This window comes from Momordica charantia, assembly GCF_013281855.1.
Source record: "Momordica charantia cultivar OHB3-1 chromosome 10 unlocalized genomic scaffold, Mcharantia_2.0 BLBB01000010.1, whole genome shotgun sequence".
NCBI lineage: Eukaryota > Viridiplantae > Streptophyta > Magnoliopsida > Cucurbitales > Cucurbitaceae > Momordica > Momordica charantia.
The window spans coordinates 4286446-4312252 of NW_028275158.1; the positions used below are offsets into that span (position 1 = coordinate 4286446).

The window sequence follows — 25807 nt, forward strand, 5'->3', positions numbered from 1 at the left end:
TAATACAACTTTCATGACACACAACACACAAGTAAGCATCCAGTTCTAACCAAGTATTGGGAGTTGAAATTATTGTGCTAACAATGTGAAATTTAGTAGTGGCAACAAATATATTTACTAAGAATTCCAAGTAGGAACTTTTTCTTCTGTTTCTTAATCTAATAATAAGCTTGATTAGGCCAAAAATAAAAAAACAACAAATTTGACTTAGAATTAACTGCACTCCCAATAATCTTTTAACATTTCAATAAACAACAAAAATCAACAATACATAACTCAGCTAATCAAGTATGACTTACCTTTTTAAAGGTTGAAATTTTATGGTTGAAATTTTATAATTTCACTTAGATACGTATTAATTAGTTTTAAAATATCTAACATATAAGGTTATGCATACATATTTTTTGAGTTCTACCGCATGTGGGAGTTGAAATTTAAAATTTCAAAATAGTTTAGTCGATGATATATATATGTATCAATTGAGTAATGCTTATATAAGTTAGAGTTATGTATTCTTATTTTCCTACTAAAATATGCAACTCAAAAAATTTGTATCCCGCACTAAAAATAATTTTTTGCATCCTAACACTTTCCCTAACAAATCTAATACAATGGAATTTTATTCACTTGCAAAAACGGGTCAAGATTCGGTATATATTAAAATAATAATAATAAAAAGAAGCTCTAATTGAGTAGCTAGCAAAGTATAAATAAGAAGTAGACATATATCCTTTTTCATTAAAATTAGAAGTTCAAATAACTTACATTCAACAAATCAACATTTAATTAGAAATTAGGTGGCATCTTTATAAAAAAGACATAAGGGTTTAACTGTCCAAGCAGCATTCAAGTCAAAAAGCATCCAATGAATTTTTTTTCTTTTTTTTTTTTTTTGACAGAGAGCAGAAAAAAAAGGTTTTGAAGCGGTTCTCAAGCAAAGTAATTTAGAAAAGATTTTGAGATGAGACATAAGGAAATCTTTGGTAATTAATAGCTTTTGTAATTTTAGGTAATGATTTAACATGACTTTGATCCATATCTATAACCTGTTGGGTTAAATTTTTGTATAGCTTTAGCCTCAGAGGTGTCTAGGAAAAATTATGAGCTTCAAAGTTATGACTTTACTTAGGAGAGGATGTAAACAAAATCAGGTAAGGTTGCGAATCAATACAATATTGACTATAGTGGATTATATTATATGTTTGTGTAGACCTATAGCTAAAAATTAATTCTCATGCATGTCACACTATTCGAATCCTAAGTTAAAAAACAAACCGGTATAGCTTTTATTTCCAAGCACACAAAACTTGTTTTCCATACCAATCAAAACACACACATATCCTCCCTTCCTAAATATATTCATCTATCATATATATATTTTTTTCATTTTCAAATATTTTACTCAAACCAACCCTCTAAGTGAAATTAGTTGCACCAACCAAATACCCAACAAAATTGGGTCCAAAAACTAATATAATATAAATTTAAAAAAGGAAAAATAATTTAAAAAAAAAAAGAAGGAAAAAGAGTTTCTTGAAGTTGAAGCCATGGCAATTGGCAAGGCCAAAGAAGAGTCCAAAGTGAAGGTGAAATGAAGCTATTAAAAGCAGTAGTTATCGCGAAGTACCTTTTGTGATTAAATCGCAACAAAACAAATATAAATAATTACACAAAATAAAATTATATATATATGAAAAAAGAGAAAGAAAGACAAAGGAGAAGATAAAATAAAATAAAAATTGAATTTCATTTTCATTCTATAAAAAAAAAAATGATTGGAAGATAAAATCAGTAAGAAGTAACAGCTCACAGCCCTTTCTCTTCTTTCTCACCGTTTTTTCAAATCCATTGGCCACACCAGAGACAGCCACTGACCGCCATTGAAATGCCGCTTCTTCTTCTGCTTCTCTTTCTCCTTCTTCACCTCCATTTCCACCACTCCATTTCTGCTCACCTCCCCGAATACCGCGCGCTTCTCTCCCAGAAGAGCTCCGTTTCCGATGATTCCAGATCCGCGCTCTCCACTTGGGACGCCGCCACCGCCCACTGCACCTGGACGGGCGTCACCTGCGATTCCCGCCGGCATGTCATCGGCCTCGACCTCTCCGGGATGAACCTCTCCGGTACTCTGTCTCCTGACCTTGCCAATCTTCGATTCCTCACCAATTTTTCCGTCGCGGATAATCAGATTTCCGGCCCGATTCCGCCGGAGATCTCTGCCATATCTACGCTTAAATGCCTCAACGTCTCTAACAATATTATTAACGGTACATTCCCCTCTGAACTCTCGCTGCTCAAGAATCTGCAGGTTCTCGATTTGTATAACAACAATATGTCCGGGAGCTTGCCGCTTGTGGTCATCGAGTTGCCGAATCTCCGCCATTTGCATCTCGGCGGGAACTTCTTCTCCGGCGTGATTCCACCGGAGTTTGGACGGTGGCAGTTCATGGAGTACTTGGGGGTATCTGGAAACGAGCTTCAAGGTCCAATACCGCCGGAGATTGGTAATCTAACGACGCTTCGTGAACTTTACATTGGGTATTACAACACCTATGACGGCGGTTTACCGCCGGAGATCGGAAACTTATCGGAACTGGTTCGATTGGATGCTGCGAACTGTGGATTAACGGGTGAGATTCCCCGTGAACTCGGGAAACTTCAGAAACTGGATACTCTGTTTCTTCAGGTGAACGGTTTATCTGGACCTTTGATTCCAGAGCTCGGGAGCTTAAAGGGCTTGAAATCCATGGATTTGTCCAACAACATTCTTGTCGGTGAGATTCCGGACTCATTCTCTCAACTGAAGAACTTGACGCTTTTGCATCTTTTCAGGAATAAGCTTCATGGAGCTATTCCACAGTTCATCGGTGACTTGCCGGAGCTGGAAGTACTGCAGTTGTGGGAAAATAACTTCACTGGCTCCATTCCCTATAGTCTGGGGAAGAATGGGAGGCTTGCTGTTCTTGACATTTCTTCGAATAAATTGACTGGAACTTTACCTCCCGATATGTGCCGTGGAAATCGACTTCAGACTTTGATTACCCTCGGCAACTTCTTGTTCGGTCCAATCCCTGAATCTCTCGGTAGATGCGAGTCGCTGAGCCGTATTCGTATGGGGGAGAATTTTCTCAATGGTTCGATCCCCAAAGGTCTTTTCGGTTTGCCCAATCTATCTCAGGTCGAATTGCAGAACAATTTTCTCACCGGAGAATTTCCAGTTACGGGTTCCATCTCTGCCAATCTCGGCCAAATTAGTCTCTCGAACAATCAGCTCTCGGGGTCCTTACCACCGACGGTCGGAAATTTCTCCGGTGTCCAGAAGCTCCTGCTAGATGGGAACCAGTTCTCCGGCCGAATCCCACCCGAAATAGGGCGTTTACAGCAGCTCTCGAAGATTGATTTCAGCCACAACAAATTATCTGGCCCAATAGCGCCGGAGATCGGCCAATGCAGGCTCCTGACCTTCGTTGATCTCAGCCGTAACGACCTCTCCGGTGAAATTCCCAATGAAATCACCACTATGAGGATATTGAATTATCTGAATCTCTCAAGGAACCATTTAATTGGCAACGTTCCCCCTTCAATATCTTCAATGCAAAGCTTAACATCCGTAGATTTTTCATACAACAATCTCTCTGGTTTGGTCCCTGGCACCGGCCAGTTCAGCTACTTCAACTACACGTCGTTTCTCGGAAACCCAGATCTCTGCGGCCCATACTTAGGACCTTGCAAAAATGGGGTCGTCAATGGCACCCAACAGCCTCATTTAAAAGGCTCTCTCTCTGCTTCCGTGAAGCTTTTGCTTGTCATTGTCCTGCTCGTCTGCTCAATCGCATTTGCAATTGCAGCCATCATCAAAGCTCGTTCCTTAAAACGAGCGAGCGAGTCTCGAGCCTGGAAATTAACCGCATTCCAAAGATTAGGTTTCACAGTAGATGACATTTTGGACTGCTTGAAAGAGGACAACATTATAGGCAAAGGAGGCGCTGGCATTGTGTATAAAGGTTTCATGTCGAGCGGTGATCACGTCGCCGTGAAAAGGCTACCGGGAATTGGTCGTGGGTCGTCCCACGACCATGGATTCAATGCTGAGATTCAGACTTTGGGGAGGATTAAGCATCGGCACATTGTTAGATTGTTGGGGTTCTGTTCAAACCATGAAAGTAATCTTCTGGTTTATGAGTACATGCCGAATGGGAGCTTGGGGGAGGTTCTTCATGGCAAGAAAGGAGGGCATTTGCAGTGGGACACGAGGTATAAGATTGCCATTGAAGCTGCTAAAGGTCTTTGCTATTTACATCATGACTGCTCGCCGTTGATTGTGCATCGAGATGTGAAATCAAACAACATACTTCTGGATTCTGATTATGAAGCTCATGTTGCTGATTTTGGGCTTGCCAAGTTTCTTCAGGATTCGGGCACTTCTGAATGTATGTCCGCTATAGCTGGTTCTTACGGATACATAGCTCCAGGTATTGATTTGATTTTAAACCTTAACACTCAGAATATGGTTGTGATCATTATCTGGTCTGGTTTTGACTTAGGATGTGAAAATTACATGATTAGCTTGATAAATTTCATTCTCTTGGCGTGATTTTGCAGAGTATGCTTACACATTGAAAGTCGATGAGAAGAGTGACGTTTATAGCTTCGGAGTAGTACTGTTAGAGCTTGTGAGTGGGCGGAAGCCCGTTGGGGAATTCGGGGATGGGGTCGACATAGTCCAATGGGTCAGAAAAATGACTGGCCCCAACAATGAAGGGGTTGTAAAAATCATCGATCCACGGCTCTCCTCAGTCCCTCTGAATGAAGTAATTCATTTGTTCTATGTAGCAATGCTGTGTGTGGAAGATCAAGCCGTGGAGCGGCCAACCATGAGAGAAGTCGTCCAAATCCTCACAGAATTCCCAAAGCCACCAAGTTCAAAGCAAGCAGATTTCCCCTCAAAAGAAGCCGAACTAGCAACATCCCCGCCGTTACCCCCATCGTCACCGCCACCGGGGGCGGCATTAGATTCAGCAAACAAAACAAGCCCACCACCTGATCTTCTCAGCATTTGAAACCCAACTGTGGAAGTAGTACTGTTGGATTGTATCTGTGGGGGATTCAGTTCATGAAATATATATATATATATATATATATATATATATATATATATATATATATATATATTGTGGGAATTGGGTTGAATGTTGTACGGAAGGAGAGGATGGTCTGAGTTTAAGGAAAGCAATGGCAAAGTTTGTGTACAGTGGTGGGAGTGAGGGGCAAGGGCAGGGGGTTGTCAATTGTCATCATCATCATCATTTAGTAGTACACAGCACAGAGCTGAGTGGTACGTTATGGTTCTGGTGTGTTACTGTGTGAAGGTCTGCGTATAAACTAAATGTTGCAGCGTTTTCCTTTTTTTTTCAGCGGTGAATGGTGTGATGGTGAGGAACAAACTATGGAGAAACAGATCAAATCAACTTCTTTTCTATTTTATTTCTTTTGCCTTTTTCTTTTGAGGTCAACATATCTCTTGATGTTTGAAGTTGTTTCTTGGGATAATTTGAAGTTTTGAAAATGACTTGAAAAGAGTATCCTAATGTATTAGAAATCGAATTTGGGATATGTCTATGCAGTTCAATCTTAAAATCAATTGACAGTAGGAGGAGTATTTCATACATATTATAAATCTTTATTAGGTCTCTTATCTTTTCAATGTGATATTCTTAACATGCTTCCTCAAGATCGTGGCTCTTTTAACTATCGATCTTGATTGGAACTCATTTTTTAATGGAATGCTCGTTTGAGCGTTTTAGATTCTGATATCATATTAATATTTATAGAGTTTCATCTCAAAATCCTAGATTTTGATCGGATTGTACATGTTTGTGACTGTAATTGGTAATGAGAGAATAGCTCATGTTCATTATAAACTATTGTTAGCCCGACACTTCGTCAATTTTTTTTTTTCGGTCAATATTTATATTATAATACATATGTTCAAAGGCAATGGGAGGCATGCAAGCAGTGTTGTTGGTGATTGGGAGGGTTATTTTGGTCACATTGTAATATTAATTTTAATTGTAAAAGTAAAAGTAAAAGCTGAATGAATGCAGAATATTCTATTTGCATTTGTTGAGGGGGACTGCCTCCACATGGCCATATTACCATATATTTACTATTAATTTTGGTAGTGAAGTGAGAAAGCAGGAGAAAAAAAATCGAATCGCTGACGTGGCACGTCCCATCCAATTCCACATTCCCGGATTCCCTTTTTCAGAATTATTACTTTCTTTTTCTTTTTTCACTTTTATTTATTTACCTATTGTGAGTCTCTCAACTTTCATCGTCGGGTGCCAACCGGATGCGTTAACCTTTTATCTATTTTCAAAATACTTACCCATATTGGCGCAACCTTTCTCTTCCTTTTTTTCTTTTGACCTAAACCAAAAGTTTTTGTCTAAACATTTCTAATTTTTTATTGGGATTTTTATTTGAGTACTTGATTTTTTACCGTCCCGAGAATCCAAGGCAACGTAATTCATGGCGAAATCGTAAAAGATAATTGCAAAGATAAGAATGGTAATTTCACTCATTAACATTATTTAAATTATTGGTTATGAATGTATCTATATATGGACGTAGAAACTTTTGAATAATGCATGATATTGGAGTGATTTCACATCTTTCACATTCATGGTTAATAGAATAAAGTGGACAACACATTTTTATCAATTTTATCCCTCAGTTAGTGTTGAGTGTGGAGTTAGTGGTTTATAGTGAAGGTGAAGGGTTGGAATTAATTAATTGAGGTTTTTGATTAATTAGTTTGAAGCTATTAAATTTTGAAAATTTATAGTCCATGAAGTTATTTTCTAATTTGTTATTCAATATAATAGATTTAGTTAATGGAATAATTTTAAGTAATATTGACTACTTAAATGAGTCTTTTTTATAAGAAATCAAATTGGATGTAGGTGGTCGAACATGAGATCTATGATACCATTCTATATTACAATGGAACACAAATTTTGTTTATTCTTTCATTAGAGTTCAAAGTTTGTTTTAAAAAAAATAGAATTCAAAATTGAGTGGTAGAGAATTTTGGTCTTTTAAAAAATTATCCATAAAACTTTTATAAATAAGACCTGTCCTAGAACGAACTCTCATATAGATTTTTTTAGGAAAAAAAAAACAAAAATCTCATAAGAAAAGAAAAGGAAAAAAAAGAACATAACTCTACTAGTCTTGCTCGAAACTTTAAAATATTTCCCATCTATATTCTTTCAAGAAAGGTCATAATGCTTTTCTCGGAAAAAAAAAAAGAAAAGGTCATAGTGCTAGTTTTTTCTGAAAAAAAAAAAACATTAGTAGGAAGAATTCTGAAAGTCTTTGTTACCTACATCTTCCAAAAAAGATCTAAATTTCATGAACTCTTTTTTTTTTTTTTTTCCAGCTTTCAAATCCTCCAAATACTCTTGAAAAACTAAACGCCCATGCTTTTAAGCACCTATGACATTAAGTGAGCCCCATTACGATTTATATTTACTTTTCTAACCCTAATTCAAGTTTAAAAGTTTGCTTTGATAAATTGAAAATTTCAAGTTAAAATTTATATTTTTCCCTGTAACTAGTTCCTATCCTCGAAAAAAATTTCAATTAAAGCATATTCTTTTAGGGACAACGGTACCATCATATCCCATGTATCTCTACAATCATATAATATTATCGCTTTGAGCATAAACCTCACCCTCATAGCTTTGTTTTTTTATTTAACCCATATATTATGGATTATTCTCTTTTTTAGTCCATGCGAAACTTTATTTGTAATCCTTTACAAACTCAATAATTTATATATGTTAATAATGAAAAAGATTAAAGAGAAAAATTGATTAATAGGTAAAGATGAACCAACTTTCCCAAAAAAGAAAGAAAAAGGAAAGAAAATTGCTTTATAAAATTATACATCACCTTGGATATTGGTGGAAGAAAAAACTGGATTTGTGATTCCTAGTGGGGTTTGCTTATTGAAAAACCTTCCCAGCAAGGAGAGCGAAAGGAAAACATGGCTTCTAAATGACAAACAACTTTTAAACCAAATCTCCCAATATACTTTTTTTTTTCTTTCTACGGCGGAGATGGAGGGACTCAAATTCATGATCTTTTGATCTATCTTACTCCGTTTAGGCATATTCAAGTTGACATTTTTCATAGTCACATTGGAATTTTGGAGGTGCTATTTAGGTCTATTTTGTACCATCACTACAAGAAATGTATCATTCAGTGACGAAAGATAAGCGACGAAATAATTTTCGTCGCATATGAGCGACGAAAATCGATTTCGTCGCAAAATAGGCGACGAAACGAGATTTTGTCGCTAAAAAATGCGACGAAAGCAATTTTCGTCGCTTATATCAGCTACGAAAAACGATTTCGTCGCATTCGTTAAATGGAATGACCGCGTTTCCAACTCAAAACGACATCATTTTGACTTGCGACGAAATAAATTTTCGTCGCGAGCCCCATAAAATCCCCCAGCCCTAATTTCTTCCCCATTTTTCCTCTCCTTTTCGATTCTCATCCCTCTCTCTGCGTTTTCTGCTCTCTTCGTCGGCCATCGGAGACTACGCAAGTATATTGGACATTTTTTTGCATTTTTCTTGCCGGAAGTCGCTCGGGTTGAGTACATGGGTAAGTTTCTTCCTTTTAAAACTTCATTTAGTTTGTTTTGTGCTAGAATCTCTTTTTTTTATATATATATATTTCTTTGTTCGTGGTTGCTAGGGTTTGCTCAAATCTCAATTTCGTGCTCGTGCTTGCTCAGGTTTGTTTCTTTCCTTTTAAAATTAGTTGAGGCAATGTAAAAAATGATGATATTTGTTTGCATATTTGTGGATTTGGTACCCATTTTTGTGATGAATATGATGTTGAAACCATGGGGTAGAATACTCTCTTTATGAATTTTTTGTGCTTTATTCTTCTATTGCATAGTTTGAGATTTGTTTTTCTTTTTAGTTTTCTAGAAAAAGTTTAGCATAGATTATTCTAAGTCATTTTTGAGAAAGAGTCATTTTTGAGAAAGAACAGTTTGAAAGTTTGTTTGAGTAGAAGAAATATGTAGGAAATTAATTTGAAATTTATTTTCAAGAAAGGAAGATGACATAATTGTAATTTGAACTTTTCAAACTTGAAGTTTTACATTCACGGACGATGATTGAATAATAAATTTGAAGAGAAATTTGAGGTTAGTAAATCGATGACTCTGGATATTGACAAATTACTGATGTAGTATGTTATATTGTTTATGTTTGTTTATAATTTATATTATTGACTAATTCTAAAATACTTTGATCGACAAAGGATGAGACCATTATTGGAATGACACAAGGTAGGGGAGAAACTTGTGGCGATTTCTTAACAAGGATTGTGTTAAGTATATGTCTAGAATTATGGGGGATTGTGTTAAGTACATGAGACCATTATTGGTTTTGTGTATTTTGAGTTTATGGATATGGAGGTTGATATTATGTAACAAATTATGGCAAAGAGCGAGGGGTACTTTATCGGGGGTGGTATAAGACTTACGTGTGTAGTTATGAATTAAAGTTGAGATTTAGGTATGTCTCAATAATATCTTGAAATTAGTATCATGATGGTGTGGTTTAGCTCTTAATTTTGAAATTTATGTATGTATGTATGACATGACTTGTGCATGCTTAATGAAAGGTGAGGAGGGTATAGTTAATTAGTTTGAGATTTATATATGTGACTTACACATGTTTAAGTTGGTTATCGGTACTCTAGTTTTTAGGTAAGTTCATGTATTGCAATTGTTTTCGTTTAATTATTTATATATGTTTCACTTAAGTTTGAGGATTAAGAATGCTTGGAGTATGTTTTGTGTTCTGAGTTTTCAGATATGAGTGATTCTTATAGTTCTTTATTCAAATTTTAACAACTATGCAATTCTTTGTGCAGCATTGAAGTGACGGTGGTGGCACCATATTATGAAAGCTTGGTCATAATGGAGAAGCTTTTTTTAGTTGTTTTCACGAACTTTTAAATATTGTGGATGATGAATATTGATGAATTAATAAAAATTATATTATTATCAAATTTTTAAGTTTTTCAAATTTAGTGTTGAATCTTGGAAACGTCCCTACCTTTTGTGACAAAATGGAACTTCAAATTTGCAAAAAAGACAAATTAAAAATTAAAAAATAAAAAAAGAAAAAAATGCGACGAAAATAAGGACCATCGCAATTGAAACTTGCGACGAAAATATTTTCGTCGCAAAGTTGGCGACGCAAATGCCTTTTGTCGCAAATATTGCGACGAAAGCGCCTTTTCATCGCTGAAGACCTTCAGCGACAACGTTACAGCGACGCTTCTTGTGACGAAAGCGTTTTCGTCGCTGAAGACCTTCAGCGACGCAAAAAGACTTTCAGCGACGAAAATATTTCGTCGCTGAAAGTCATAATTTTTGTAGTGCATAAACTTGCCTTGTTATAAATATGTTAAAGATTAGAAGTTTAAGTTTCATCTACGATCTTATTTGAACTCGAGTATTTAAAATTTCATCAACATATAGACATTTGATTTATATGATCACGACTTTAAGGAGTGAATCAACATCTCTATTACACATTATAGAAAACCAATATATGGAAATAATTAGAACTTAAAACTTATTTGAAAATAGTCATGAGAATCATCCCAACCATGTACACCTTCTTATATTTTATGTATTTATAGTTGGAAAATAAATAACAGCTATCACAAATATATAATTATTACGAGTGCTTGCTATCTAAGAATTGCTCCATGGATCTCATCGGAAATGTTTGATGCTTCTTGGGGCTTCTTTGGCGACCGTGAAGTCACCGGATGAATTGCCGAGTAGATAGATCAGATCCGGACGCGGCGGCTACTACGTTTTCTTGTTTGAAATTCCAGGTCTGGTCTTCATTGGTATTTGCTTTTTGCTCACCCACTACGTTTTTTTTTAGTTTTTCCCCCGCCCGGTCGAGCTGTCTGAGGTCGATGGTGCATCCGGTAAGCTCTTTCGGTATTCATCTCCAGAGCCCAGATTCTTAAAAGTGAATGACTTATTTGTTAAGTTAAATATTTTTTTCATAAATATCCATGGACATTAATAATTTATTGACATTTCCATACAAATGGAATATCAACATTTCCATGAAATGAAACACATTACACTTTAATTTGAACTCTCAAAAAAAAAAAAGTATTCTTTACAGCACTGGGTAACGTAACATAATTATATCATACATGACAGAAAAAAAAAATAATAATAAAAGACCTTAATTATATGACAATTTAAAAAAAGGAAGAAAAAATAGAGTTGGATGTTGGTTGCACATATGTGACTTTATTGTAAAATGATTTGTCTCACTAATTATATATTCTAGCTTAAAATTAAATATGAGTTGATGGATGAATTTGAAAATTTAAAGTAAAATTTGTCATTCCCTGTTGTGGGTTGAAAGATGCAAAAGAAAGCAAACAAACAAATGGAGTTTCTTTTTTTTACTTTTGCTTAAAAAGAAGGAAAATAATGTAGAGAAATAGTAAAATGTTGTTAAATGTCCGTTGGGTCCTCGTGGAGTTTGTCCAAACGACAAGCAAAGACAGGACATAAATGAGACAAACAATTCTGCGATGTGATTTATTTTTGTACCAACCAAAACGCATGTCGTTTCATTCTTTTAATCCTATTCCGTTTCTTTTCTTTTTTCCTAATGTTGTTTATTTTATGAATATTTTAATTTTTAAATATGGATAAACATCACAAATAACGTTTATTTTCTTAAAAAATCTAAATATTTTCCAATTAATTATGCTTCTTGTTTCTGTTTATTTGAGAACAATTGTATAGAAATTTTGGAAATAACTCTAATAAATTTCTTTGTATTTATTTTCAATTTGTTCCAAAAACATAAAAAAAATATATTTTTATGATACTTGAATTAACGTTATCAAACGAGCTATAAAAATGCAAATGCATCTCAATCTTTGATATTGTCCTGACACTTGTTAATTTCTAATTAAAATGTAAAAATCTAAAATTACAAAGTTATTCAATTCTCTTTATTCATGATTGAAAGCATAATTTACGAGTTAAAAGTATAATAATTTTCTTAAAAGTTAAAGGTTGTTCATCTCCGGCTCAATGAAATAATTAAAAGACGGTTATTTTTTCTTCGAGCAAGGGAAAAGTCACCACAATAGATTTTTATTGTCTATATTTGTGAGATTATTTGATATATATATATATATATGTATGTATATTTTGTAATTAGAAATGGTATCCTATTCCAATGTTTAGATAAATCATTGAAGACAATTTGAAATCAACTGTATAAATTAGGAATGGATCTATTAACGAAAGGTTTGAGTTTCGTTAGAATTCCTTTTGTAACATATGATTTACTTATTAAATTAGATTGAAAGGATAAGAACTAACTTAATTTTGGAGTGCAACAAACAAGGTCTATCTACCGTGATTCATTTTCAAGTTCTATTTCATGAAACAGTGAATTTTTTTCATTATTATTAAAAATGCAATTTAACTCGTACATACATGATTAGTAAGTATATTAGTGCAAGTTGTAATATTATTCAAATAATATTGGTGCAAGGAAGTTTCAGTTTACTCCGCATGTGATCACAGAATTCAATCTTCTTCCTTATTCAATATGATCAAAAGCAGTGGTATTTATAGACCCACTGTGAATACATCAACTAATAACCAACTCAACTAATCAGAATAACTAATCAGTTACATTATGAATGAATTTACAACAGAAGTAATTTGTTTGGACTAGTGAGTGAGCTTAACAGCCCCCCCCCCCCCTGCAAACCAATGTTCGATGGAGAATGAACATTGAGTTTGACTTTGAGAGGAAGAAATCGTGCTGCAGAGAGCGGCTTTGTTAAGATATCAGCTATTTGGGCAGCAGCAGGAATATGAGTGACTTGTAACTGATGTTGTAAAACAAGATCTCTAACAAAATAAATGTCAATCTCTACATGTTTTGCTCTAGAATGCAACACAGGATTGGCACTTAAATGCACTGCGCTGAGATTGTCACACCATAAAATAGGTGGTTGATGAAGCGACAGCCGCAATTCAGATAAAAGGATTTGTATCCAGATGAGGTCTGCAGCAGCATGGGCAAGGCTACGGTACTGGAACGTGAGACAACAGCTTGCTTCTTTGATGTCCAAGACATAAGATTACCACCGAATTGAATACAAAAGCCAGATGTGGAATGCCTATCATTTGGGTCAGAAGCCCAGTCAGAGTCTACGAAGCCTTGTAACGATAAATCAGAAGGCGGAGATAAAAGTAATCCATGATCAAATGAGCCCGCCAAGTAACGTAAGATTCTCTTAACTGCCTGCCAATGAGTCAAGGTTGGAGCATGCATGAATTGTGAGACTTTATTGACCGAGTAGGTAAGCTCAGGTCTTGTAATCGTCACATACTGAAGGGCCCCAACGGTGCTACGATACAAATAAACATCATGAAACGGATCACCATGAAATGCTGATACTACTGAACCACTTATCATGGGAGTAGATAAGGCATTAGCCTCGTGCATTTTTGTTTTATGAAGTAAATCTGTAACATACTTAGCTTGGGATAAAAATAACCCTCCAGTTTTGGGATAAGAAACTTCAATGCCTAAGAAGTAACTCAGTTGCCCAAGGTCTTTTAGAGCAAAGATAGAATTTAAAAGTTGAATCAAAGAGTCAATGGCAGACGTCGAGCTACCAGTAATGATTATATTATCGAAAAAGCAGTGAAGAGTCGGCTTTTGATGTACAGAATCCCAAGGTATGCAAATAACTGGTGAGACGTTCATACCACGCTCTAGGGGCCTGCTTTAACCCGTATAGAGCTTTATGTAGTTTGCATACCAATCGAGAAGAAGAAGCTTGAACAAAGCCAGAAGGCTGCATCATATAAACATCCTCAGTGAGCATTCCATGAAGGAACGTGTTGTTTATATCAACTTGCCGAAGACTCCAGTTATGTGACAAGGCAAGAGTAAAGAGAATGCGAATGGTAACTTGTTTGACGACGGGACTGAATGTCTCGGTGTAGTCTATATCAACAGTTTGGTGGAAACCTTTGGCTACAAGCCGAGCCTTATACCGAGCAATGGAACCATCCAAGTTTCTCTTTACTTTGAACACCCATTTACAACCAACAAGCTTCTTATTATTTGGTAAAGGAACAAGTGACCAAGTTTGATTTCGGAGAAGGGCATCGTACTCATCTTGCATTGCCTTTACCCAATGTGGACTGGTTAAAGCTTCCTTTACTGTTGGTGGTTCAACAGCAGTATAGTTAGCTAAGAAAATCCTTGGCTTAAAAATCCCATTTTTTGCTCGGGTGGTCATGTGATGATGATTCTGTGGAGGCATTTGTTCAGTGGACTGAACATTTGAATTTGAAAACTGCTTGAGAAGTTGAAGCAACACCAGTAGGTAAAGTGGTACTAGAATTTTCATCAAAGTCATTAGTAGGTATTGCAGCAGGTACATTTTCATAATTATTGACAGGCAATGCAACATGAATATCAGGGGAAGATTCACAAGATTCAGATGGGTCACGAACAACTGAAGTGTCACGCTGAGGTGATGGTGATGAAGGAGTTGGTGATATAATAGGGAGTGTGGTTTGGATTGTAGGGCTAGAAGAATGAGAGGTTGGTTTTTGAAATAACTGCAGATACGGGAAAACAGTTTCGTCAAATAAAACATGACGCGATATGTATAAACGACCAGAAGGTGACAAACATTTATAACCATGGTGAATATTACTATAGCCAATGAAAAGACAAGCAGAGGAGCGAGGTTGAATTTTATGTTGATTATATAAGCGTAAGGATGGGAAACAGAGGCATCCAAACGTTTTTAGAAACAAGTAGTGAGGTTGGAAACCAAAGAGAGTTTCAATTGGGGAGGTACCATAAAGAACAGAGGTAGGAAGGCGATTGATCAAATACACAGCCGTGGAGAAGGCGTCATCCCAAAAAGTAAGAGGCATAGATGCTTGAGAAAGAATGGTGAGACCCGTATCTACAATATGCCTATGTTTCCTCTCAACGATGCCATTTTGTTGTGATGTATATGGACAAGAAACTCTATGTTCTATACCATGGGATTTCAGAAAAGGAATAAACGAAGAAAACTCACCCCCACCATCAGTTTGAAGGCGACGAATAGAACAATTCAAGGATTTTTCAGCTTGTGCTTTGAAAAGTGTAATGGCTTTAAAAGCTTCGGATTTTGTTGTAAGGAAATAAATCCATGTATATCGAGAATGAACATCACAAAACTTATGTAGTATTTAAACCCATTTCTGGATGAAACAAAGGCAGGACCCCAGAGATCAGCAACTACTAATGAAAGTGGAGAAGAATAGACAGTATTTGAATCAACAAAGGGAAGACTATGACATTTGCTAGTAGCACAAGCATGACATATAGAATTTTGATTTATTTTGGATGGGTACATTACATGAACGAAGAATTGAATGAACAACATTTGGAGCAGCATGGCCTAATCGCCTATGCCAAACATCAAACAAAGACAGATTACAATTAATTGGTAAAGAGAAAGAATCATGAGATAAAGATGTTTTGTGTGTAAGAGTATTGACACTAGAGGAGGAGACAACAGACACACCAGATGCAGTTCTGTCAGAGGACGTGGGAGCAGCCTTCTCCAACTCAAATCGATATAGACCATCATGTACCTTCCCTTGGAGTAAAATGTGGCCAGTTTGAAGGTCCTTCACAAAGCAATGGTAAGGGTGAAATTCAAAGAATACAGAGTTATCACGAGCAAATTGACTGACACTTATGAGGTTCTTTGTGATATTGGGGACATGGAGTAGATTATCTAAGATAAAAACAGGTTTAGTATTGGGAGAGTGAAGAGAGTTAGATGAAGTTACAAAAGATGAACCAGTGTGAAGTACTTGCAAACCTGTACCATTCCCAATCCGAACTTGATTGTCACCCGTGTATTCTGTGCTGGTGGCCAGATTGTTGAAATTACTTGTAACATGATTTGTTGCACCTGAATCTGGGTACCAATTGGTATCCCGATTAAAATCCTGTTGAGCTAAAAAGGCAGCCATATGAGAATTTGAGTTAGGCTGAAATCCATTGGTGAAGGCCTGTTGTTGATTCCCAAATGCTGTCATGTTCGAATTTATGCTGGAATTAGATCCACCAGAAAATTTATGTTGCATATGTGATTGTCCATTTGGCCCCAAGAATGTTTTCTCAAACCGAAGATAGCATCTCAATGCAGTATGCCCAAATTTGCCATAGATCTGACATTGGGGACGATTATTGCTATTCCAATTTCTTCTAAAATTAGGGTTGCCACTGTTTTTGCTTCTGTTATTCTGCATATAAGGACGCTGACCATCGATGCTTTGAGCAGAATTGGAATTCTTTGTTTGCTGGGTAAGATTAACAGATGGTAGGGTACCATCAGTGTTAATCGAATTCCTCTCATTACGCCCTTCATGTGAGAGAAGGAGAGAATAAACTTCTTGAAGTGTCTGGGTTTGTGTTCTCGCAGAGATAACCGAAACCGTCGATTCAAATTCACTTCTCAGACCCGTCAAGATATGCATAATATGATCTTCAACAGTAACCTTTTTTCCAGCCGCAGCAAGTGAATCAACAAGCGCTTTTACTTTTTGAAAGTAATCTTTTAAAGGTAGGTTACCTTTCTTGATGTTTTCTAGCTTCGATTTGAGTTGCATAACTCTTGCAAGGTTTCTTGATGTGTATAGGTTTTCAAGAATCTGCCAAACTTCTCTGGCAGTGTTGCAATGAATCATCTCTCCCAAAATTTCTTCGAACATGGAGCTGAATAACCAAGAGGTAATCAATTTGTCCTGCTTCATCCATTGATGATACTTTGGATTTACTGTCAATGTGGAGGAAGAATTCTCACCAGTAATCGAAATAATCTGAGGAGGAATTTCAGATTTCCCTGTAATATGATGTTCAAGATCGTGCCCTTGAAGCGCTGTTGAGATCTAGAGTTTCCATAGCAAAAAATTCTCATCATTTAATTTGACAGTTGAGATTTTGCTCCCTGGATTTACTATTTTGTTTATTTGTGAAGAATTCACAGCATCTGGATTTGACGATGAGGATGTCATTTTGAGGAGAAGAAAAAAATTCAAGACAATTGGGTCGTTAGACTATGGTGCTCTGATACCATTTCAGTTTACTCCGCATGTGATCACAGAATTCAATCTTCTTCCTTATTCAATATGATCAAAAGCAGTGGTATTTATAGACCCACTGTGAATACATCAACTAATAACCAACTCAACTGATCAGAATAATTAATCAGTTACATTATGAATGAATTTACAAGAGAAGTAATTTGTTTGGACCAGTGAGTGAGCTTAACAGGAAGAATCTTCCATTCTTTTCTTTTTTTTTTTTTTTTTTTTGGGGTTAGCAAATTTAAAATTATTTTAAGATGATTTGATTAATTTGGGAAAAAAGAATCCCCAAGAAAAAGTGGGGAAATAAAGTGAGCATGTACCTTTAGTTGCTAACTTTTTGACAATTCAGCACATGAAAAAGTGGTAGTGGGACACAGACACAGCAAAGAAACCAACAAAGCTGTAAAAGCCAATGACTTTCAAGTACAAATTTGTAAGAGTAAAAATTATATTTTATTTCTTAGAGAAAATTAATATTATGCATTAAGAGGTCGAAAATCCACCGCCACGTATTATAGATTTGGACAAAATCTCTAAGGAAGTCTGAATAGGACATTGGTATTATGAAGGTATTGGGAGCTCGGAAGAAGGAGTTCACAGACATTGCCACCACTCCGTTTCTTGCTCTCTCATGTTCGGGATAAATCGCAATCCATGAATAATTTGAGAACAATTATTGTCTGCACGACCTTTGAGCCACGATTTTTTTATTTTTTATTTTTGAAAAGGAGAACTTCGTTAATCAATGAACCCGCCGTTTTGAAGGTAACAAATTGATGGGACGGTCGTGATTTTAGATAAAGATGTTATATACTAGTTCGAACTTCCGTTGATTTGAACGTCTATCGAGACGGCTCAAACACACTATTTTCTTTTTATTTTAAAATTGTATTATCTATCACCTATACAATTTTTTTTTTCTTTTTCTTTTTTTGAAAGAAAAAGGCAATACGTTGAATGGAACTACCAAACAAATCAGCTTCTAGAACCCACCAAATTTTCACGGGCCAATCCTCCAACCAATTATACAATTTTAAAAAAGTAACGGTGATAACTGATAAGTACAATAATTATTTTTTAAAAAGTAAGTTTGAAAACTAAAATATAATATATTTAAAAACTTAAATGAAATCTCTCTCTCTCTCAAAAAAAAAAAAAAAGAAGAAAGAAATCTATATCCAATGGGCTTTTATCAAACATGGGCCTTCCACTGTAAGGAGGCAACCCAGTTACTTCAAATTTAAATGGTGATATTCTACATCATTATCACGCTTTGAATTGATAAAAATTTTGTTTTTTGTTTCTATTTTTTCTAAAAAATTTATAACTATTTACAGGTAATTTTATTTGTTTAATTTTTCACATCTTTGTAATATACTTTTGAAATTGATCATGAGCTAAAGATGCCACAAGATAATTAGATAGAATCTTCCTTGAATATATAAATGATTGTGTGGTTGCCACGTATTTTTTTCCCTTTTTTATTTTTTTATAGTATCAGGTTAAAATTTTAAAAAATTATTTAACCCATTAAACATACTTAACAATTTTCTATTATGGAAAGAAATTTGAGAACCCATAGAAGTAAATAATTCAAAAAGACCCGATCATCCCGAATATATAAGGGTGCATTTTTTTAGTACAATCATTTGGGGATATGGGGGACCAAACCTCTAACTTTGAAGGGAGGTATATATGTCAATTACCGCTGAGCTATGCTCATGTTAACTATAAGGATGCACTTGATTGTGCTGCTAGATGTGTAGCTACCAACTAAATATTTACTTAAATTTAAAATAATATTAATTAATTTATTAATATATATGTTAATTAGAAATATTATTTTTAGAATATTATATATTTTATAATATATTATATTTTACATTTTTTAATTTTATCAAAAACGAAATGAATTTATAACCTAATATAATATATTTATTTTATGTAATTTAAATATTCAAATTCAGAATTTGAAAATAATGAAAACATAAAAAAAATTTATTTTCCAAATTTTCACAGTTTTGATACCAAAGTGGTACTAAATGATTGAGAGTGGAGGGTGAATAATTAAGTTGCGTACTAATCTGTTGCATATCAAATCAAATTTGATATAACAAGTGAAAGATGTATTCGGACATATTTCATAACCCATAAGATAAATTTCAAATTTGGTCTTAAAATTTTTAGCTATTTAGTGTTGCACTTTAAAAGATTTTTAATATGTTCTTAAATTCTTAAGACTATGCTTAAAATTTTTCTAAATTTTGTATCAACAATGTCTCCATCATAGTAATACTAGAATTAAAAAAGTGCCACTAAAGTTATAAAGACAAGAAAATCGTTACCAAATTACAGTATGCTACCGTTATTTAACTTTTAGTTTGTGGCTTAGTTTGATTCCAAAAATTTTAAAATTTTATAGGTAAGTCAAGGATTCAGCATTGTTTGTGCATAAGGATACGATTTTATAGATTTGAAGGGATAAGGGCTTAAATTAAAATTGAAATTGAAATTGAAAATGAAAATGAAAGTTAGAAAAGTACAAATCCTATAATAGTTGAGAAGTAGGCATCACATTTTTTGTCTAAATTAAAGAGTGGGCTATCTATTGGGTATTGGGAATGATTGGTTATAAAATGGCAACAGCGTGGGCGTGCAATTGAGCATTCAAAAAGCAAAGTTGACTTAACACAGTCACAGGTCTTTTTTTTTTTTCTTTCTTAATTAAAATTTGGGTATTGTCTATTAATTGTGTGGGCACAAAAATAATGGTCCCTAGATGTTGACCCACTTAACACAATGGGTTAGTTCAACAATCTCAATCCCCTTTTTTCTACCATTTCATCCACATCTACACGTAGACATTTGTGACATTGTTGTTTCTTGTTTTTTTGTTTCCAATTTCCTTTTTTAATAATTTTGAGTATTTTACAATTAATTATGTTGTTTGTTTTTATTTCTATTTTTATTTTTTTCATAACATTCTTAATTTTGTATTGAAATTTTGGAAACAACAAAAACGAGTTTATTCGTTCTTGTTCCCATTTTCTTTTTATTCCGAAACATAAATAAAAAAAAAATTGTTTTATGGTATTTGAATTCATGGATGTTGGAGTCGTGCGAGCCCTTAACAATTACTCATGTTTCTTACTTCCATTTCTAATTTCTTCCGACATAAATAACAATTTTGTTTCATGACTCTTGAATCTATGGGTATTGGAGGTCATGCAAATTTTTTTCTTTTCATTAAAAAAGAAGAAATAAAAAAACGTTACGAAGCAAGTCTAAAGTTTCAGAATCGAAACCCTCTATCTCCAGATATGCTAAATTTGTAGCTCTCGACCTTAAAATAAATTTGTCCACTGTACAATACTAATCTTTTGACCACTTTTTTGATCTGTAAAAGCCAACTATAGTAATAGCTAGTATCCCAATATTCGGTTGTTATGTGTTATTGAAAATAATGGCTGATTAGGTTTCTTTATACCCAAATAATCAAAATGAATTATCATAAACTCTTTTATTTCACCTTTTTACTAACTTTTGATTATTTTAAAAATTTGTTCAGAACTATTAATTTAAACCGCATATTTGGTTCATTTTGTATAACGATCTTTAAAATAATTTTGCTTTTAGGCTCATTCTTTTTTAATGAAAGATTTATATATATGTGTGTGTATATATAGTTGTTTATCACCTATCTTTTGCATTTACCAAAACGGAAAAATAAACATTGTTTGAAAAATATATTAATTTTCAATAATAATTGGTTTCCGTTATCATGATTTTAATGATAATTGAATATGATGTAATAATTATTGAAATATATTATCAGCAATAATGCAGGTCAAACTATTATGGCACTGAGTGACTAATAAAGCGCGTCCAGAAAGAGGGAAAAAAAAAAGAAGTTTAGCTGATGAGTAATTGTGTACATGTTAGGAGCATGCGAGGATAGTTTAATATCTATTTATTTTTTATTTTGTGGATAATTTTCGGAGGAAAATTATTTTTGATATTTAGAGTTATATAAAAGGTTAGTTGCTGCACCAAATATTAGAGAGCACAACGTTTTATATAGCAACATGAGGTTAATCATGCTTCTTGTTGTGCTCAAAACTAAATTATGTGGTCTCTATAAACTAATAATGCCCAACAATTGATTTCTCAAAATGTGAGAGCAAACTTGGGACATTCGAGAGAATGGAACATGAACGTTTTGTAAGATTTTCAAAGACTTGAAATGAGAAAACAAAGAAAAAAAGAATCCCTCCTTTCGGATTATCAAAAACATAGAATACAGTTTCAGTTTACCTTGAAAATTAGAAATAACTTCCTTAAATCAATGGTGTGATTTATTTTCCACCCTTTTTTGTTGGGTGTGTTTTATTCACTGAAATTTTCGAGTACTTAAGTTTTTTTTTTCAAAAAAAAAAAAAATAATAAATAACAATTATCAATTTGAGATATTTGGTGGTATGCTTTGTTCACTGAATTATACTACAATACACAACCACCTTCAAATTCTTAATAGTAACTTTATATAATTTAATAATACGACAAATTTGATGTCATCTCTTATTTATTATCTTGATGACATGATATTTTATTTGTTACCATTCAATATTTTAATGAATAAAGAGTTAAATACTAATTGAGACGGCATTCAATGACCAATGGATACGTACGATTCAATAATAATTATTAAATCATGTTAATTATTTATTAAAATATTTAATTTTTCAAGATGATGCTTAATAAGTATTTTTCTTGGTTTCACTCCTTCTAGATAAGACACACGTAAATAAATAAATACGTTTTTTAGTCACTAAATTTTTCAGCTATAAATTCATTTGGTCCATACATTACATTACTGTACAATTTGTTCCTAGATTTACACAGACAGGTCTTAATGGTCTGTTTATTGAGGAGAAATATGTTGAAATTTCATGATGATCATCTACCCTAAGAATTAATAATTCCTATGTATTTTCCGACATAAAATGTTGTAGGGTCAAGCGGTTGTCCCGTGAGATTAGTCAAGGTGCGCGTAAGCTGACTTGGACACTCACGAATATAGAGAAAAAAATAGTCTCTTTATGAACAAATCTTAAGGGTGGTTGCAGAAGGATTAAGATAAATCGGGAGAGAATTGATTCAAATTCCAATTCAGATGAAATATTTAAACTCTTTCTTTTAAGGGCAACAATATAATTTGCACTATGGTGCAGTTGAAAAGGGGACATTGGTTGGGTCAAATAAATGCACATGATAGAAAGTGGATTAGTAGTTTATTCCAAAAAGCAGTCAAACACTACTCTTTTATATTTGGGATCATATTCCAGATAAATGCAACTATTAGTGATTTCAATACTTTTACTGCCATAATCTTTTCTAGTTTATCGATACCAATTAATAACGAATGTGGTAGAAATTTGAACTTCAGTTATACTTTTTATTGTGAAGTATAAATCTTTGACTTTGCAGTTACTTTATGTGTTATTAATCTAGATTTTAAAACGTTCAATCAATTTTTTTTAGTACAAAAAATTTAATTGATTAGTGTAAACATAATTTTAAATAATGCTGACCAAATTAATAAAATGACGTCATATTCCATAAAAAAATTGTATAGGTCAATGTCACTTTTAATAATGGGGGTGTAATATTTGGACTAAGAACCTTTGATCCAATGATCGCTCTCGGTTGGATGGGTTACCGCATGATGTCGTAAGCATAGATATTTTTTCATATAAACTTTGGTTAAAAGCTTCTATAAAGTATAGTGGAGACATTTTACAGATTTAAGAGTAGAGATCAAAACTTTAGCAGGGATCAGAAATTTTGAAATTGTACCACGTGAATTGATTTGATTGTATGTTAAAATATCATTTTAGTGGTGAGTTTTCCATTTTTTTTTTATTTTAGTTCTTATATTTTTAAAATATTCATTTTGGTCTATATAATTTCAATTATAGTTCATTTTGATTACTGCACTTTAAAAAAGTGACTATTTTGATATCTATTTGCAAAATTTTAACATAAATTATAAACACAACAAAAACCCTCTAATTTTAAATCATAGCTATATTTCAATAAATATACGGACTGTGGTATCGTGTTTGAAATTATAATTGAAAAGATGAGAGGATGAAAACAATCACTTTTTAAAAAGTACAAGAACTAAAATAAACGTTTTAAAAGTACATATACTAAAATAAATCGAAAAAACTTCTAAGGAGGAAGCTTCCCCTGAATTCCAATTCCTGCGTTGTCCACTAGCATATAGACAAGTGGACCATGTAAGAATTATGCAAAATTAAAAAGAAAATATTTGTTCATATAGTATTAGACCATGCAAGAATTCAGGAGGGGAGGGAAGTTTTGATGGAATTATATTCAGTGGTGTTTGGATCAAATTTTCAAAAGTGGGCGGGGTGTTGGGGGGAGCAGCTGAATCTTGACGGCGACGAAGAAGAGACAATAACTTTCTGGCCTCTCCGATATATGCTATATGCCATATTTTGCTACTTCCCAAAGTCCCTCTCCCTTGGAAAATTGGACCTTTCAATATTTTGACTTCATTCCCAAGAATCAAGATGGCCTGTGTTTCCTTTGCAAATTTGTTGGACTTCGTCTCTCGGTTTCCCACTACATCCATTTCCATTGTGTATGCAAATTTGTTTTGTTCTTCACTTCACTACGTTATCTTTCACAACTACTAGTTGTTTTGTTATAGATTTAATGCCACCAAATAATCAAGCCACACAGCTACTTCGTCTACAGACAAAAAGGATAGCATTCACAAGTCAAAAGTGGTGTCAAATCATGTTCTATAGTAATTGGTTGTGTCAATATATAGAGTTTTCAAACACTAAACAAAAAGTGGCAAACCTCAAACAGTAGTGCTTTGTAGATCTTTGTTTGAAGAAATGATTCTCAATGGGTCGATGGTGCAGTCACAGAATAATCGGTATATGTTGCTAATTCTATTAATGTGATTTGTTACATGACTTTATTAAATATAGGAGGAGTATGCCCACCTTAATTTAGTTTGCATATAAAACACATGTAAAATTTTACCGTTCCCTAACAAAATTTGTATCTTTATCATGGATCAAATTGACAGTGTGATATAAAGAAGAAAAATTGATCTAGATAAAAATTAAAACTCTGGTTGTAATCCAAAGGGAGAAATGAATGACTTGTGGTCCACTATTTTATTTAGGGATATAAATCACGTTGATATATAAATAAAAATAATATCTCATTTGATATGTAATTTTTTTTTGTTATGTAAGTAAAAATTCATAAAGATTTATGCTTCAAAAGAGAGACATTATATCATTGAAAGTGTGAAGGGACTGAATTTACAAATTTAATTAAAAGAGAAAAGTGGATTGACTATATTCACAATTCACCAAAACAGATCGATAAAGATAAGGATAGGCATGGGAATATAAGTTCCGAATATATTAAATATCTCAAAGCCCTCCGATAATCATCCTAATTCCTATCCTATCCTTGAATCTAAACAAAATTTTAAATCTCGATCTCCATTGAAATGTGGGGGTCTCAATTTCATATAAATATAGATAAAATGTTGAATATTTCTATAAAAGTGAGAAAAATTAAAAAATCATAAATAATATTTAAATTAATAAATAAACATTTTTCTATTTCTAAATAAGTTAAAAGATGATTAATACTAATAGTATGCATATATTAGTGATATTTTGTTGATATTTTTCATATTTTGTCAAATTTTTTTTTTCGTACCAATGAAAATGTTGATTTTACCTTTTATATTGATGTTGAACTCATGAATACATAGATAAAAATATTTGACATATGGACTGATATTTAATATAATGATTGTAAATAATTATTATTATTACCATAACTTTTTTTAAATTTCCCAATAAAGTAACGAAATAAAGAATATATTTTAAAATAGACCCCAACCAATGGTTTGGAATTTGGATTCCCACTATTCATCAGTGGCAATTTATCTCAATTTTAAGCGATCAAAACTTTGAAGCCAACCAATACCTCACGCGTCGCTTTCACTCCTTGGAATTTTTAACAAAATGTAATCTCATTTATTCTCCACTATCTCCTCTCCTTATTTCCTCAGAAGTCATATCAAAAATGATTTTTAAAACTTCTTTTTTTTTTCTTTAAAAAATTTTTCCTTTTTTAATTAAAATAAATTAGTGTTCTGTACTTTTTAAATAAGTTAACTTATTTAAAAGGTATAAAACAGTCATTTATTTTAGTTTAAAAAAGAAGTTATAAATTAAGAGTTAAAATAGTACTAAAAAAAAATTCACAGTTAAGATGTAACATTCGTTCACAAAATTTATCCTCTTTGTTTATTTCATCAGTAAAATTTCAAAAATTTCTATTTTGTTCTTTCCAAATTCATTTCTTAGGATTTAATCAATGAAAAAATTAATACTGCCCATTTTATTATTATCAACATTTATGGGAAATTAATAATTAATAACATAAAAATAA

General features: G+C 33.4%; 2 protein-coding genes and 1 long non-coding RNA gene across 4 annotated transcripts; 2 read left to right on the top strand and 1 right to left on the bottom strand.

Annotated features, from left to right (window-relative positions):
• The first annotated feature begins 1776 nt into the window (after window positions 1–1776).
• Window positions 1777–5484, top strand: LOC111008462 (uncharacterized). The gene is made up of 2 exons (XM_022281188.2): window positions 1777–4472; window positions 4603–5484. The coding sequence occupies exons 1-2, from the start codon at window positions 1886–1888 to the stop codon at window positions 5058–5060; spliced, it is 3045 nt and encodes a 1014-aa protein (XP_022136880.1). The 5' UTR covers window positions 1777–1885; the 3' UTR covers window positions 5061–5484.
• A 2771-nt stretch (window positions 5485–8255) lies between these two features.
• Window positions 8256–10104, top strand: LOC148208420 (uncharacterized). The gene is made up of 3 exons (XR_015787186.1): window positions 8256–8679; window positions 8773–8812; window positions 9967–10104. It is a non-coding gene; the product is annotated as an uncharacterized LOC148208420 (long non-coding RNA).
• A 5379-nt stretch (window positions 10105–15483) lies between these two features.
• On the bottom strand, window positions 15484–16951 carry LOC111008464 (retrovirus-related Pol polyprotein from transposon RE1). 2 transcript variants are annotated; one of them, XM_022281191.2, is made up of 2 exons: window positions 16021–16951; window positions 15484–15817 (listed from the first exon to the last, which is right to left on the bottom strand). In XM_022281191.2, the coding sequence occupies exons 1-2, from the start codon at window positions 16949–16951 to the stop codon at window positions 15774–15776; spliced, it is 975 nt and encodes a 324-aa protein (XP_022136883.1). In that variant the 3' UTR covers window positions 15484–15773. The 2 variants fall into 2 exon arrangements, with proteins under 2 accessions (XP_022136883.1, XP_022136882.1); XM_022281190.2 differs by having other exon boundaries at window positions 16015–16951.
• Between the last annotated feature and the right edge of the window lie 8856 nt (window positions 16952–25807).

What these genes read in the sequence shown, in the direction of transcription:
- LOC111008462 (XM_022281188.2), top strand. Translation starts at nt 1,886, where the DNA reads ATGCCGCTTCTTCTTCTGCTTCTCTTTCTCCTTCTTCACCTCCATTTC. An exon ending in TTACGGATACATAGCTCCAG is followed by an intron (nt 4,473 to 4,602) that starts GTATTGATTTGA and finishes GTGATTTTGCAG; the next exon opens with AGTATGCTTACACATTGAAA.
- LOC111008464 (XM_022281190.2), bottom strand. Translation starts at nt 16,951, where the DNA reads ATGAAGCAGGACAAATTGATTACCTCTTGGTTATTCAGCTCCATGTTC. An exon ending in TCGGATTGGGAATGGTACAG is followed by an intron (nt 15,818 to 16,014) that starts GTTTGCAAGTAC and finishes TGCTTTGTGAAG; the next exon opens with GACCTTCAAACTGGCCACAT.